Genomic DNA, 15,429 nt, shown 5'->3' on the forward strand with positions numbered 1-15,429 from the left:
TGTATCACTTAGATTACTGGCTGCAACCTGTCACGGTTGTTACTATGTGCCTCGTGAGTAGTGACCAGGCTCCAGGCTAGTTTTCTTTTACCATCTGAGACCATACATTTTAAATGTGTATTTTCGTTTAGGCAGCGTCGGGGTTAATGTCAGTTTTGCTTTGCCTGCTGCAAGCTCATAACCCTGACCCAGGTGTTTGCTGTTATGACCACTTCTGGGCTTGATAAATACCCTCTGCTTCCTGCAGGGATGCCGAATATTTAGATCATACTGGAGCTTGGCCTGGAGTCATGAAGCAGTGCTGCTGTTCTGCTGCTGTTCTGCTGCTGAGTAGTGTGAAAGGACCCTGTTTAGTTACCTTCTCCTTTCCTTTGTTAACCCTCCCTGTGCACCATTTGTAGTTCCCTGGTGTGGGTTATTGGTGTGCATGTGTTTCTCTTTTTAAACCCCCTGTCTGTTACTTTTGTTTTATCTGGGTGTGGTGGGGACATAGTCATCAAGGCCAGGACAGGAGATAGGGAAAGGCTGGGGGCTCAGACGTTGCTACCTTCAAGCCTAATTCTGGGTAGAGGATAAGCTAAGGGCACTCCATTAACTTTAGGGGAAGAAGAGGGGCCCCCCACCCTGTAAACTCTCCCAATTGGTCACGCCAGTTGTGACACAATTATTCTGACACAGTGAAAGATATTATTTTTAACTTGTAGCAGAGCTCTGGGAGCTGCTCCCGCCCACATCAAGCTTTCAGTGTATATTGCCATAGACAGAAGGTAATAATCACAAAAGGGGGCAGAGTCTAACTACAGCTCACTGCTCCTCAGACCCATTAATGGTAAAACTAAGATGCTTAAACTAACATTGCAGGTAAACAAAAACAGACTTTGAGATAAGAGAAGGCTAGCTGTAAACTGCATGTTAACTCTTACAGCATGCTAGCTTCAGATTAAAGGGACTGGCAGGACATTTTTGCTATGTAAAGTGCTTACAGACGTTGCAATGGGCATCAGAATAGATGATAGTTATTGTTACTTGCACTTTAATAATTCTATCTAATATAAACTGTGGAATTATAAAAAAATACACATAAAACATACGCATACAGATGATAATACATTACATGATATAGAAAACAAAATATAATACATATATATTCAGTATATGTGTATGAAGTATATTGTGTGCTGTGCAAAATAATTAGTTAAAAAAAGATTTTAGTGATAAAACCATCAAAATTGATATTTAAAATTGTACAAATGTCTGTGTGTATGTATATACAGGTGCATCTCAAACTAGAATATCATCAAAAAGTTAATTTATTTCAGTAATTCAATACAAAAAGGGAAACACATATATTATATAGCGTAATTACACACAGAGTGATCTATTTCAAGTGTTTATTTCTGTTAATGTTGATGATTATGGCTTACAGCCAATGAAAATCCAAAAGTCATTATCTAAGCAAATTAGAATATTATATAAGATCAACTGAAAAAATTATTTTAAACTCAGAAATGTTGGCGCCTACTGAAAAGTCTGTACAGTAAATGCACTCAGTACTTTCAGTACTTGGTCGGGGCTCCTTTTGCATGAATTACTGCATCAATGCGGCGTGGCATGGAGGCGATCAGCCTGTGGCTCTGCTGAGGTGTTAAGGAAGCCCAGGTTGCTTTGATCATACAAGATAAGGCAGAAAAGGGGTTAATGCTGCGCATCAGCCAAATGAAGACGTATAATGTTGATGAAGATGAGTATTCTTTTATTTCATAGGTCTACGCGTTTCAAGGTGACAACCTCTTCCTCAGGACCAATGCATCAACCTGGTTGATGCATTGGTCCTGAGGAAGAGGTTGTCACCTTGAAACGCGTAGACCTATGAAATAAAAGAATACTCATCTTCATCAACATTATACGTCTTCATTTGGCTGATGCGCAGCATTAACCCCTTTTCTGCCTTATCTTGTATGCTCATCCACGTGGGGCTGCAGCAGACGCTATTATCTCATGCGCACTAGTGGTTGTGACTGTCACAACTGATCCAGGTGAGTGTATATTTTCCAGGTATACCCCACTGATCACTTTGGTGTTACACTATCAGCGCTCCTTATTTTCAGATCTATACAGGTTGCTTTGATAGCAGCCTTCAGCTTGTCTGCTTTGTTGGGTCTGGTGTCTCTCATCTTCCTCTTTGCAATAACCCATAGATTCTCTATGGGGTTTAGGTCAGGCAAGTTTGCTGGCCAATTAAACACAGTGATACTGTGGTTATTAAGTCAGGTATTGGTACTTCTGGCAGTGTGGACAAGTGCCAAGTACTGGTGGAAAATGATAACATCGCCAAAAAGCTTGTCGGCAGAGGGAAGCATGAAGTGGTATAACATTTCCTGGTAGACGGCTGCACTGACTTTGGTCTTGATAAAACACAGTGGACCTACACCAGCAGATGACGTGGCTCCCCAAACCATGAATGATTGTGGAGACTTCACACTAGACCTCAAGCAGCTTGGATTGTGGCCTCTCCACTCTTTCCCCAGACGCTGAGACCGCGATTTCCAAATGAACTGCAGAATTTACTTTTGTCTGAAAACAACACTATATGAACCACTGAGCAACAGTCCAGTTCTTTTTCTCCTTGGCCCAGGTAAGACACTTTTGGCGTTGTGTATTGGTCATGAGTGGCTTGATACAACGAAAGCGACAATGGTAGCACATGTCCTGGACATGTCTGTGTTTTGTGGTAATAATTCTAATTTTCTGAGATGACTTTTGGGTTTTCATTGGCTGTAAGCCATAATCATTAACATTAACAGAAATAAACACATGAGATAGATTATTCTGTGTGTAATGACTCTATATAATATGTGTTTCCCTTTTTGTATTGAATTACTGAAATAAATTAACTTTTTGAAGATATTCTAATTTATTCAGATGCACCTGTATATACATATAAAACTAATACATACAATATGCGTGCCCATTAAATACATACACATTCCTTTTGGTGTACTCTAAATTTAGATGTGATGAAGAAAAAGTACACATGATGATAAACAAGGAAAAGAGAAGAACTGAAAAAGTATGATACAGCTCTCTTTATAATAATTTTTATGTACATAAATATATACACATGCAAATACATGAGAAAAAGCTCTTGAACTTTTTATGCCTTGCTTTTTCCATGGATATTTTTCAAGAATTGTAGAAAAATATAATTTTAAAGGATATTTTATTAAAAAGTATTTTTTATTCTTGACAGATAACTGTATCAGGAGACCAGATGGAAAACTGACATCTTCAATTTTTAAACCAGATGACCTTAATATCACACAAGATACAACTGAAGTTAATACCACTCCAGATATCCCATTATCCCTTCACAGCAAAGAACTATTATCTGATTGTGTTAAACAGGTCATATCTTCTGATTTATCACAGACTGCTAAGAATGTTAAAACTCACAAAAGCTACATGAGAAATCCAACTACTCTCAAAGCAAAGAAGCCATTTTCAAGTGTAGAATATGGAAAAAGTTTTGCCCTCAAAATGTCTTTTGTTGCACATCAAAATATTCACACAGAGGACAAAAAAATGTCTTCAGAGTGTGGTGAAAAAAAGCAGAAATCAGGATTTTTTGAACAAGAGAGAATTTATACTGGAGATAAGCCATATTCATGTTCTGATTGTGGGAAACAGTTTGTAAAAGAATCAACCCTTGTTTTTCACCATAAAATTCACACAGGAGAAAAGCCATATTCATGTGCAGAATGTGGGAAATGTTTTGCAAGTAAAAAATATCTTGCTAAGCATCAGACAATACATACAAACATAAAGCCTTTTTCATGTTCGGACTGTGGAAAATATTTTGCAAGTAAAACAAATCTTGTTAGGCACCAGAAAATGCATACAGGGGAGAAGCCTTTTTCTTGCTCAGAATGTGAGAAATGTTTTACACAGAAGTCAGATGTTGTAACCCATCAGAGAATTCACACAGGGGAGAAGCCGTATTCATGTTTAGAATGTGGGATATGTTTTTCATATAAAAAACGTCTTGTTGAACATTGTAAAATTCACACAGGAGAGAAGCCATTTCCATGTTCGGAATGTGAGAAATGTTTTGCAAGGAAGTCACAGCTTAATTCACATCAAAGAACTCACACAGGGGAGAAGCCTTTTTCATGTTCAGAATGTGAAAAATCTTTTTCAAATCAATCAAATTTTATTAGACACCAGAAAACCCACATAGAGGAGAAGCCATATTCATGTTCAGAATGTGGGAAATGTTTTGCAAAGAAAACACAGCTTATTTCACATCAAAAATCCCATACAGGGGAAAAGCTTTTTTCATGTTCAGAATGTGAAAAATGTTTTACACGGAATGCTGATCTTGTAATTCATCAGAGAAGTCACACAGGAGAGAAGCCATATTTATGTTCAGAATGTGGGAAATGCTTTGCAGATAAAGCATATCTTGTTAAACATCACAGAACTCACACAGGGGAGAAGCCCTTTTCATGCTCTCAATGTGGGAAATGTTTTACGCAGAATTGTAATCTTCTTGAACATCAAAAATCTCACATGGGGAAAAGCCATATAGAAAATAACTGTTTTACTTAAACTTCATATTTTGTTGGACACCAAGAAAATCTAACAGGGAAAGAAACCATATATTTTAACAAACTATATAAGAAACGCATAACAGAGACAGTCGTAGTAAAGACACAATTAAGATTAAAATGCAGATCCTGTAACTTATCAGAGAAATCACACAGGTGTGAAGCCATTTTCATTTTCAGAATGTGAGAAATGTTTTACACGGAAGTCAGATATTGTAATTCATTAGAGAATTCACACAGGGGAGAAGCCATATTCATGTTCTGAATGTGGAAAATGTTTTTCAAATCAATAATGTTTTATTACACATCACAAAGCTCACTCAGAGGAGAAAGAGAAACCATTTTCATGTTCAGATTGTGGGGAATGTTTTACAAGAAAAGCAGAGCTTATTTCACATCAAAGAACTCATACTGCGGAGAAGCGTTTTTAATGTTCAGAATATGGGAAATGTTTTGCAGGTAAAAAATATCTTGCTGAACACCAGAAAATACATATGGGACGAAGCCTTTTTCATGTTCAGAATTGAAAATGTTTTACTGAGAAATGTTTTCTTTTTGAACATCACAAATCTCACAGAGGGAGAAGCCATATACAAGATAAGTGAATGACTTGAACTTCATATTTTGTTGAACACCAGGAAAATCTCATAAGGAGAGAAAACATATATTTTGACAAATTGTACAAGAAACAAAGACAACCAAAGTACAAATAAAAGGGAAAGCAATGAAGAATGTATAATAAGATTAATAATATTTGCCGGTATCAATAGTAAAATATGCTGTTACTAATAGACATCTGTTATGTAATCAAATAAAAAGCAATATTCTATGTGCATTGAATATTTCACATTATTTTTTTTTTATATCTGGGCGAGTATTACAACACTTTCCTCAAACCTCCCAAAAAATACCCAACAAGTACTCCTCTATTTCCTAACGTCCATTCTCAGTGATCTGCCATTCATTGCAGCATTTTTCAATCCACAATCTGTGTGTGAACAAAGTTCACACATCTCAAAAAAGAAATTAAATCTAGGGAGGAACTTTTGAATAAATTTGATTCCAAGAATGTGTTTGAGCCATTTCAGAAAAGGCTCAAGGATACTATTGAAATATATGAAAAGGATATTATTCAGGGCAAGAAAAAGAAATTGGTCCGGGATAAAACCGATTTTGAGAGAAACCTGATTTATAAATGGTCACACTTTCGTAATCAAAGAAAGACTCGGGGACGGGGCGATGTAGCCGACCAGAGAGGACTCCTGGGAAGAGAGCTCCTATAATCCTGATCTTATCCTGGCCATATACACCCGGTTACCTGACCCATTTACTCACTGACCTGCTGCTGTGACAGGAAACACCATCTGGAGGCTGGCGATTCCCACTGGAGCTATTCCTTGACTCTTGCACGGCGTTGCTGGATCTCCTGACGCTGGAGAGTGTGGAGCAGCAGCCATCTTCCCTACAGCCTGCATTTTCACAGTGAGCAGCAGAGCATGACTCCGGAGAGCAGTGAGGAGTGACAGATTTATGGCCAGAGGTGAAGACCCTGGAGCGGTGAGCACAGGGAAGTTAATTCTCCCTTAGCTGTGTAACTGGCAGTCAGTGAGCAGCAGCCCATTAAGGGGCCAGCGGCTGTGTAGGAAACTTTAACCCATAGAGTGCTGGAGGGTCTGGAGTGTGTTCCTTGAAACACAGGCCCTGCAGATTCTCCCTGACACATGAAAACAAATAAGTGGCACATATTGAAGTCCCCATGCTGCGCAGGCCTGCATCATCCTGATAAATACACCCTGAATGCTGTGCTGCCCTCGGACTCCCTTCATTCTTATTATCCGCCATATAAGTGGCTGTTTTCTGGCTCTCTGGACGTGGTGAGGAAGAGGAGACAGACATATTACTAAATATACGTCATAAAGGCGCAGACTCAGACGCACGGGGGCACGATAAGAGAGGGGTGCAGAATCAGCAAATCCCCAGTGTATCAATATGAGTCCCCCTAAACAAAGTGGAGCTATTGACAAACTTAAGGAGTTCACAAGGGGTGGTAAGGAAGATGCCCCTAAAGCCAAGAGAAATGCCACCCCAAAAGGTGGCGCACAGAGTTCCAACGAGCCCTCCTATTCCAGGTGCGCCACCACGTCCCTTTTTAGCAAGGATGCTCAACAACAGAGATAGAGACACAGCACTCCGTCTGGCCCGACAGAAGAGCCCACTCAAGTTCAATAATGCTGCGCTCTCGATCTTTCCGGACTTTTCGGTGGACCTCCAGAAACAGAGGGCCCACTTCATGGAGGTGAAGAAGAAATTAAGGGAGCGGAACATCATCTACTCTATGCTGTACCCTGCCCGGCTCCGCATAGTGCATGAAGGGTCGTCTCTGTTTTTTACTACACCTGCTGAGGCTGAGGACTGGCTACAGGTACACACGAAACCTAAGGGGCAGAAGCAATGAGATTACTTCCTAGGTGACATTTTCTGTGCCCCCTGGCGACCCTCTTCTTCCATGGTTGCTTGAAGCCCCCTTTGGAGACAGATGGGACTTCCCCATGCCTCGAGTGATGGAGGAATTGGCCAGGAATTGGTTCTTGTGAAATGGGAGCCCTATCTTGTGCACCCTCATACCACCTATACCAGGACACTGTATTCAATGGTGGTATCCCCATTGATGTTTGAAATGTTTTACAGGACTTATCGGAAAGGTCCTGAAGTTCGATATTGGTTCTTTATGTTTACAGCTGCAATTGCATTAACTTTATTTCTTTACAGAGACAGGCTTATTACTGTTGGAGGGTTAACCACACTTAATTGCAGGGCAGAAAGCGTCTTACACCTGGGATCCTGGTTCTATAAAAAGATCTATGTGATATGGGGTCAGAGCTGATATTTATGACCTGGAATGTCAGAGGCCTTAAATCGCCCAAAAAACGTATTAAGGTATTCTCCCAAATTAAGCAAGTCAAGGCCCAACTGGTGGTACTCTAGACTCACCTCACACGGGACACAGCCAGACTAGTAAACAAACCGTGGGTACAATGGTCGGCACATGAATTCAACACCAGCTACTCCAGGGGTGTCACTCTATTGGTCCATAGATATATCCGTTGGGAAGTGAAGGTGGTGAGGTGTGACCTGGAGGGGCGATTTGTGTTTATATATGCATCTATAAACTCTAGAGATTGTGCTGTTATGTATTTACAACCCCCCGCCAGCTCGCATCTCCATTCTTAAACAAGTACTGAGCTTTGCCCTCAATTATCCAGATGCGTATGTGTTATGTATGGGGGATTTTAATCTTGTGATGAATGAGGAGCAGGACAGGTTTCGGATGGCTGGAGGGGGACAACATTCGGCCACACACTTGACTGATTTGCAGCAATGCGCGAAGGGAGGTGGGTGGATTGACCTTTGGCGACTCCGGCATCCTAATACCCGAGAATATAAATGTCATTCTTCTACTAGACGCATGCTGTCCCGACTGGATTATATTTTTGGGTTGAGCAATATTGCAACCTGGGTGGATGACGTGGTACACGGGGTCAGGGGCATATCAGATCACAACCCAGTGATTCTTACTATGAAGACTAACCAAGGTGTTGGTAAACCCTTTTGGAAGTTAAACCCCTTTTGGCTGAAACTAATAGATCAAAGTGATAGAACTCTGACCCAAATAGAGGATTTCATGGAAGCCCACCCTAAACCCTGGAATATTAACTTGGTGTGGGACACTCTTAAAGCCTACCTTAAAGGGTGTTTGTCTTCAACCACAACATATCTTAAAAGTGACTAAAACTGAGGATGATATAGTAGAGGGGAGACTTAGGGACTCAGAGGCAATATATATATATCTGCCCCAACCGATGGAAATAGGGCGGCCTAGATGCAATCATATAGGTTATATATGCAGCACTCTGAGACCAAGTCCAAACACAAATTGTTCTTTACCTGACAATCATATTTTGAGCTTGGAAATCAATCCAGTAAATTATTGGCATATATGGTTAGGCAACACAACACTTCAAATACAATATTGGGTATACGGTGGATGGATGGCTCAATAGCTACAGCCCCTGAAGATTTTAGAGTGCTTTTGTGAATACTATAAAACCCTATACACTTCTAGAAATCCTCATGGAGTTCAAAGTTGCGTGACATATTTGTCGGATTTGGAGTTTACCACTTTGAGTGGATCACAACGGGAGTCTCTGGAGGCAGACATCACACTGGATGAAGTGATTACTGCCATCTCGGATATGGCTAGGGGGAAATCTCCGGGTCCAGATGGCCTTCCCATAGAATTCTATAGTAAATATTGTGACGTATTGGCCCCGATTCTTTTAGAGGTTTTCTCACATTTTTCAGCCGGCGACTCTCTACCTGCCTCCTTGTACGAAGCACATACAGTTAGGTCCAGAAATATTTGGACAGTGACACAATTTTCGCGAGTTGGGCTCTGCATGCCACCACATTGAATTTGAAATGAAACCTCTACAACAGAATTCAAGTGCAGATTGTAACGTTTAATTTGAAGGTTTGAACAAAAATATCTGATAGAAATTGTAGGAATTGTACACATTTCTTTACAAACACTCCACATTTTAGGAGGTCAAAAGTAATTGGACAAATAAACCAAACCCAAACAAAATATTTTTATTTTCAATATTTTGTTGCGAATCCTTTGGAGGCAATCACTGCCTTAAGTCTGGAACCCATGGACATCACCAAACGCTGGGTTTCCTCCTTCTTAATGCTTTGCCAGGCCTTTACAGCCGCAGCCTTCAGGTCTTGCTTGTTTGTGGGTCTTTCCGTCTTAAGTCTGGATTTGAGCAAGTGAAATGCATGCTCAATTGGGTTAAGATCTGGTGATTGTCTTGGCCATTGCAGAATGTTCCACTTTTTTGCACTCATGAACTCCTGGGTAGCTTTGGCTGTATGCTTGGGGTCATTGTCCATCTGTACTATGAAGCGCCGTCCGATCAACTTTGCGGCATTTGGCTGAATCTGGGCTGAAAGTATATCCCGGTACACTTCAGAATTCATCCGGCTACTCTTGTCTGCTGTTATGTCATCAATAAACACAAGTGACCCAGTGCCATTGAAAGCCATGCATGCCCATGCCATCACGTTGCCTCCACCATGTTTTACAGAGGATGTGGTGTGCCTTGGATCATGTGCCGTTCCCTTTCTTCTCCAAACTTTTTTCTTCCCATCATTCTGGTACAGGTTGATCTTTGTCTCATCTGTCCATAGAATACTTTTCCAGAACTGAGCTGGCTTCATGAGGTGTTTTTCAGCAAATTTAACTCTGGCCTGTCTATTTTTGGAATTGATGAATGGTTTGCATCTAGATGTGAACCCTTTGTATTTACTTTCATGGAGTCTTCTCTTTACTGTTGACTTAGAGACAGATACACCTACTTCACTGAGAGTGTTCTGGACTTCAGTTGATGTTGTGAACGGGTTCTTCTTCACCAAAGAAAGTATGCGGCGATCATCCACCACTGTTGTCATCCGTGGACGCCCAGGCCTTTTTGAGTTCCCAAGCTCACCAGTCAATTCCTTTTTTCTCAGAATGTACCCGACTGTTGATTTTGCTACTCCAAGCATGTCTGCTATCTCTCTGATGGATTTTTTCTTTTTTTCTCAGCCTCAGGATGTTCTGCTTCACCTCAATTGAGAGTTCCTTAGACCGCATGTTGTCTGGTCACAGCAACAGCTTCCAAATGCAAAACCACACACCTGTAATCAACCCCAGACCTTTTAACTACTTCATTGATTAAAGGTTAACGAGGGAGACGCCTTCAGAGTTAATTGCAGCCCTTAGAGTCCCTTGTCCAATTACTTTTGGTCCCTTGAAAAAGAGGAGGCTATGCATTACAGAGCTATGATTCCTAAACCCTTTCTCTGATTTGGATGTGAAAACTCTCATATTGCAGCTGGGAGTGTGCACTTTCAGCCCATATTATATATATAATTGTATTTCTGAACATGTTTTTGTAAACAGCTAAAATAACAAAACTTGTGTCACTGTCCAAATATTTCTGGACCTAACTGTATATTCGTGCTGAGGAAGGAGGGTAAAGACCCACTAGACTGCGGTTCATACCGTCCTATGTCCCTAGTTAACGTGGATTACAAGATCTTTACCAAAATACTGGCGTCTGTTACGCTCACCGAGGAGCGGCGAGCGTCCGGAGGTGAACCCACTGGACCGTGCACCGGACTCCCCTGAGAAGACGACCAGCAGCGAACCCCTATACATGGACTGTGCAGTGCCTCCCCAAAGGGTCTAGATGCACGGCGGCCAGGAATCGGTAGTAAAAGTCTCTGTAAGGCCAGGTGTAGCACGGGTGTGACGTCCGCAGCCGGCAGAACACGGTTATGGCACCGGAGATGTTCACAGCAGGTGTCGTCCACTGTAGGTATGGCACGGTGACATCCACTGTAGGTATGGCACGGTGACGTCCACAGCGGGAATGGTACAGATGGCACTACGGTGAGACAGAGGATTAGCAACAGGTAGAAGATACACGAATACAAAGGATAGTACTCAAGGGCCTGAACACTAGCAATGCACTAGTAGGAGCGTTGCTCGGGAGCCTACTGCCAGGGGAGGCGAACTTAAATACCCATATGGTAACAGGTGACATCTGAGGTCACTTCCAGCTAATGGGGCGCTACCACTTTAAGAAAGGGGACGTGGCCTCGCACGCAGCCTAGAATCACTGCAGATCTGTGTGTGCCCGGGAGACAGGAAGAGGTTGCAGCAGCCCCTGGAGCAGGACGCCCGACCCTGGAGTGAGCAGGATGCACAGCAGGACCCGAACCAGGAGCAGAGCCTGCAGAGCCATGGGACCGGTAAGAGGAAGGACGTCGCTGCCGGAGGCTGGGACCGGGAGTGTGCGTGGGGGCCATGCTGGGGTTGGGCAGATGTGAGAGAGAGCGCCCCCCTTGGGATCTGGCGGGACCAGGCGCTACAGTACCCCTCCCTTAAGCCCCCCCCTCCTCAGGAAGCTCCGGAGGAGACGAGGAGCATCAATGTCCTCCGCAGGTACCCATGTCCTTTCTTCAGGACCAAACCTCTTCCAGTCTACTAGATAGTAGGTTTTACCTCGGACCCCCTTAGCCACAAGGATGGCTTTTACCTCGTAGATGTCGTCATCACAGACAGGAGGAGGTGAAGCACCAGGAGCACTGTGGAAACAGCTCAGGACCACTGGCTTGAAGGAGGGACACATGGAAGGAGTTTGGGATGCGAAATGTAGACGGCAGCTTCAACTTGTAGGACACCTCATTGATCCGTTGGAGCACTTCAAAGGGACCAATAAAGCGGGGACCCAGCTTGTATGATGGCATCTTCAGGTGGACGTACTTGGATGAGAGCCAGACTTTATCTCCGGGATGAAAGAAAGGAGCATCCAGGCGTTTCTTGTCTGCGTGTTTATTCATGCGGACAGAGGAATGTTCCAGAGCCGACTTGGTCTCAGCCCAGATGGCAGAGAAGGACCTCACGAGGTCATCAGCTGCAGGGTTGCCTGAAGAACATATCACAGGGCCTGGAACTTTGGGTCGCAGTCCATACACTACCTGGAACGGGGATTTAGCAGAGGACTCACTTTCATGATTGTTGTAGGAGAACTCGGCCCATGGAAGCAGTTTGCACCAGTTGCTGTGGTGTTCGTCCATGAAGGGGCGAAGATAGTTCGTCAGGACTTGGTTAATGCGCTCCACTTGCCCATTGGACTGAGGGTGGTAGGCAGAAGAAAAGTCCAATTTCACATCCATCATTTTGCAGACTGCTCTCCAAAACCGAGCGGTGAACTGGACCCCTCTATCGCACACGATACGGAGAGGCAAGCCGTGATGCCGGAAAATGTGTTGAATGAATAGTTCAGCAAGAACCGGAGCGGACGGTAGCCCGGTAAGTGGCGTGAAGTGGGCCATCTTGGAGAACCTGTCCACCACCACCCAGATGACTGTGTAGCCAGACGATTTTGGCAGGTCTGTGATGAAATCCATGTTGATATGTTGCCATAGAGCGGATGGTACCGGTAAAGGAAGCAAAGGACCTACTGGAAGAGTCTTCGGGACCTTGTTCCGAGCACAGGAGGAACAGGATGAAACGAAATCCTGGACGTCTTGTTGTAGCCCTGGCCACCAGTAATACCGGGATATCAATTGCAGAGATTTCCTTTGACCCACGTGACCTGCTATTCCGGAAGAGTGTCCCCACCGGAGTACACGTTCTCTATCGACCTCAGCAACAAACGTTTTACCGGGAGGAAGGTGGTGCATGTCAACTGGTGCCACCATTAGCTTGGAAGGTTCAATGATGTGCCGAGGTTCATCCTCCTGCTCCACAAACAGGAATGATCGAGACAGCGCATCGGCCTTCAGATTTTTCTTGGCTGGACGAAAGTGCAGAACAAAATCAAAGCGGGCGAAGAACAATGACCATCGGGCCTGTCGGGGGTTTAGCCTGTGGGCTGTCTGGAGATATGCCAGATTCTTGTGGTCGGTATAGATGGTAACTGTATGCAATGACCCTTCCAGCAAATATCGACTCCTCCAGGGCCAACTTCATAGTATCATAGTATCATAGTATCATAGTTTTAAGGTTGAAGGGAGACTCTAAGTCCATCTAGTTCAACCCGTAGCCTAACATGTTGATCCAGAGGAAGGCAAAAAACCCCAATGTGGCAAACAAGTTCCAATGGGGAAAAAATTTCATTCCTGACTCCACATCCGGCAATCAGACTAGTTCCCTGGATCAATACCCTGTCATAAAATCTAATATACATAACTGGTTATATTAAATTTTTCAAGAAAGGCATCCAGGCTCTGCTTAAATGTTAGTAGTGAATCACTCATTACAACATCATGCGGCAGAGAATTCCATAGTCTCACTGCTCGTACAGTAAAGAATCCTCGTCTGTGATTATGATTAAACCTTCTTTCCTCAAGACGTAGCGGATGCCCCCGTGTTCCAGTCGCAGGCCTAGGTGTAAATAGATCTTTGGAAAGGTCTCTGTACTGTCCCCTCATATATTTATACATTGTGATTAGATCTCCCCTAAGCCTTCGTTTTTCCAGACTAAATAACCCCAAGTTTAATAACCTGTCTTCGTATTGCAGCCCCCCCATTCCTCTAATAATCTTGGTCGCTCTTCTTTGCACCCTCACCCTCTCTTTGCAACTTAATTGCCAGCAACTCTCGGTCTCCAATTGAGTAGTTTCGTTCAGCTGGGGAGAAAGCCTTAGAAAAGAAGCAACAGGTTACTGTCTTACCCTCGGACATTTTCTGTGTAAGGACCGCACCGGCTCCGGATGAGGAGGCATCTACCTCAAGGATAAACGGCTTGTTAGTGTCGGGTCTGTGTAAGGCTGGAGCAGAAGCGAAGGCCCGTTTAAGAGACAGGAATGATTCTTCAGCCTCCAGGGTCCATTTCTTTGGGTTCTCCCCTTTGCGAGTGAGAGAGGATATGGGGCGTACCAGAGACAAGAAATGTGGAATGAATTGCCGGTAATAGTTGGCGAATCCCAGGAATCGCTGGATAGCTTTCAACTCTTGCGGACGGGGCCAATTCAGGACGGCTGATAATTTATCTGGATCCATCTTCAGACCGGTATCAGAGATTATGTAGCCAAGGAAGGGTAGCGAGGTCTGCTCAAACAGGCATTTCTCAAGTTTGGCATAAAGGCGATTCTCCCTCAACCTTCGCAGGACAAGACGGACATGTCTTCTATGGGTATGCAAGTCTGGAGAGAAGATGAGGATGTCGTCTAAATACACAACCACACAGGTGTAAAGAAGATCACGGAAGACGTCGTTCACAAACTCCTGGAAGACCGCCAGAGCGTTACTGAGCCTGAAGGGCATCACTCGATATTCATAGTGCCCATCACGAGTGTTGAACGCAGTCTTCCATTCGTCCCCCGACCGAATACGGACCAGATTGTACGCACCCCGGAGATCTAACTTGGAGAAGATCTTGGCACCTCGAAAGCGATCAAACAGTTCCAGTATAAGGGATAGCGGGTATCTGTTCTTCACCGTGATCTTATTCAGTCCGCGGTAGTCAATGCAAGGCCGTAGACCCCCGTCCTTTTTCCCCACAAAGAAGAACCTTGCTCCGGCAGGAGAGGAGGATTTTTGGATGAAGCCTCGTGCTAAATTCTCCTTTATATAATCAGACATGGCTTGGGTCTCTTCTTGCGACAGAGGGTGGATGCGCCCACGAGGAGCGGTTGTCCCGGGGAGCAGGTCAATGGGACAATCGTAGGGTCTGTGTGGCGGCAATGTCTCAGCTTCCTTCTTGTCAAAGACATCAGCATGGGACCAATAGGCGGAGGGTAACCTGGGAAGGGTGACCGGTTCGACTGGTAGGTGCGGAGGATGCACTGGTTTCAGGCAGTTATTGTGGCAAGACGCTCCCCATTGTAGGATGTCTCCTGAATCCCAGTCCAGTACTGGCTTGTGTGACCGAAGCCAGGATATCCCCAGAAGCAGAGCATGAGCCATGCCAGGGAGCACGTGGAAGGCGATTGTCTCAGAGTGCAGCAACCCCACTTGCATTTCACAGTTCCCCGTGATGTACCGGATGGGTTCAGAAAGTGGTTTTCCATCCACTGAAGAAAGACTGATGGGGGTAGCAAGACATCGGACGGGAATCTGATGTTGGTCCACCACAGACTGTTGGATAAAGTTCCCGGCAGAGCCTGAATCCAAGAACGCATACTCTGACAACCGGATGGAACCGCAGGACAGGGATACGGGTACATGGAGAAAAGGAGAGGACTTGGCATGACCTAGGGTGGCCTC

At 44.0% G+C, this 15,429-nt stretch overlaps 1 protein-coding gene across 1 annotated transcript in view; it reads left to right on the forward strand.

Annotated features, from left to right (window-relative positions):
* LOC142312172 (uncharacterized) overlaps nucleotides 1–15,429 on the forward strand; it is a 197,891-nt gene that overhangs the window by 78,509 nt on the left and 103,953 nt on the right. Inside the window, 1 exon segment of the mRNA XM_075351075.1 lies at nucleotides 3,251–4,457. Coding sequence (XP_075207190.1) covers nucleotides 3,251–4,457 — 1,207 coding nt within the window.

Source organism: Anomaloglossus baeobatrachus, chromosome 5 (genome assembly GCF_048569485.1).
Source record: "Anomaloglossus baeobatrachus isolate aAnoBae1 chromosome 5, aAnoBae1.hap1, whole genome shotgun sequence".
Classification (NCBI taxonomy): Eukaryota; Metazoa; Chordata; class Amphibia; order Anura; family Aromobatidae; genus Anomaloglossus; species Anomaloglossus baeobatrachus.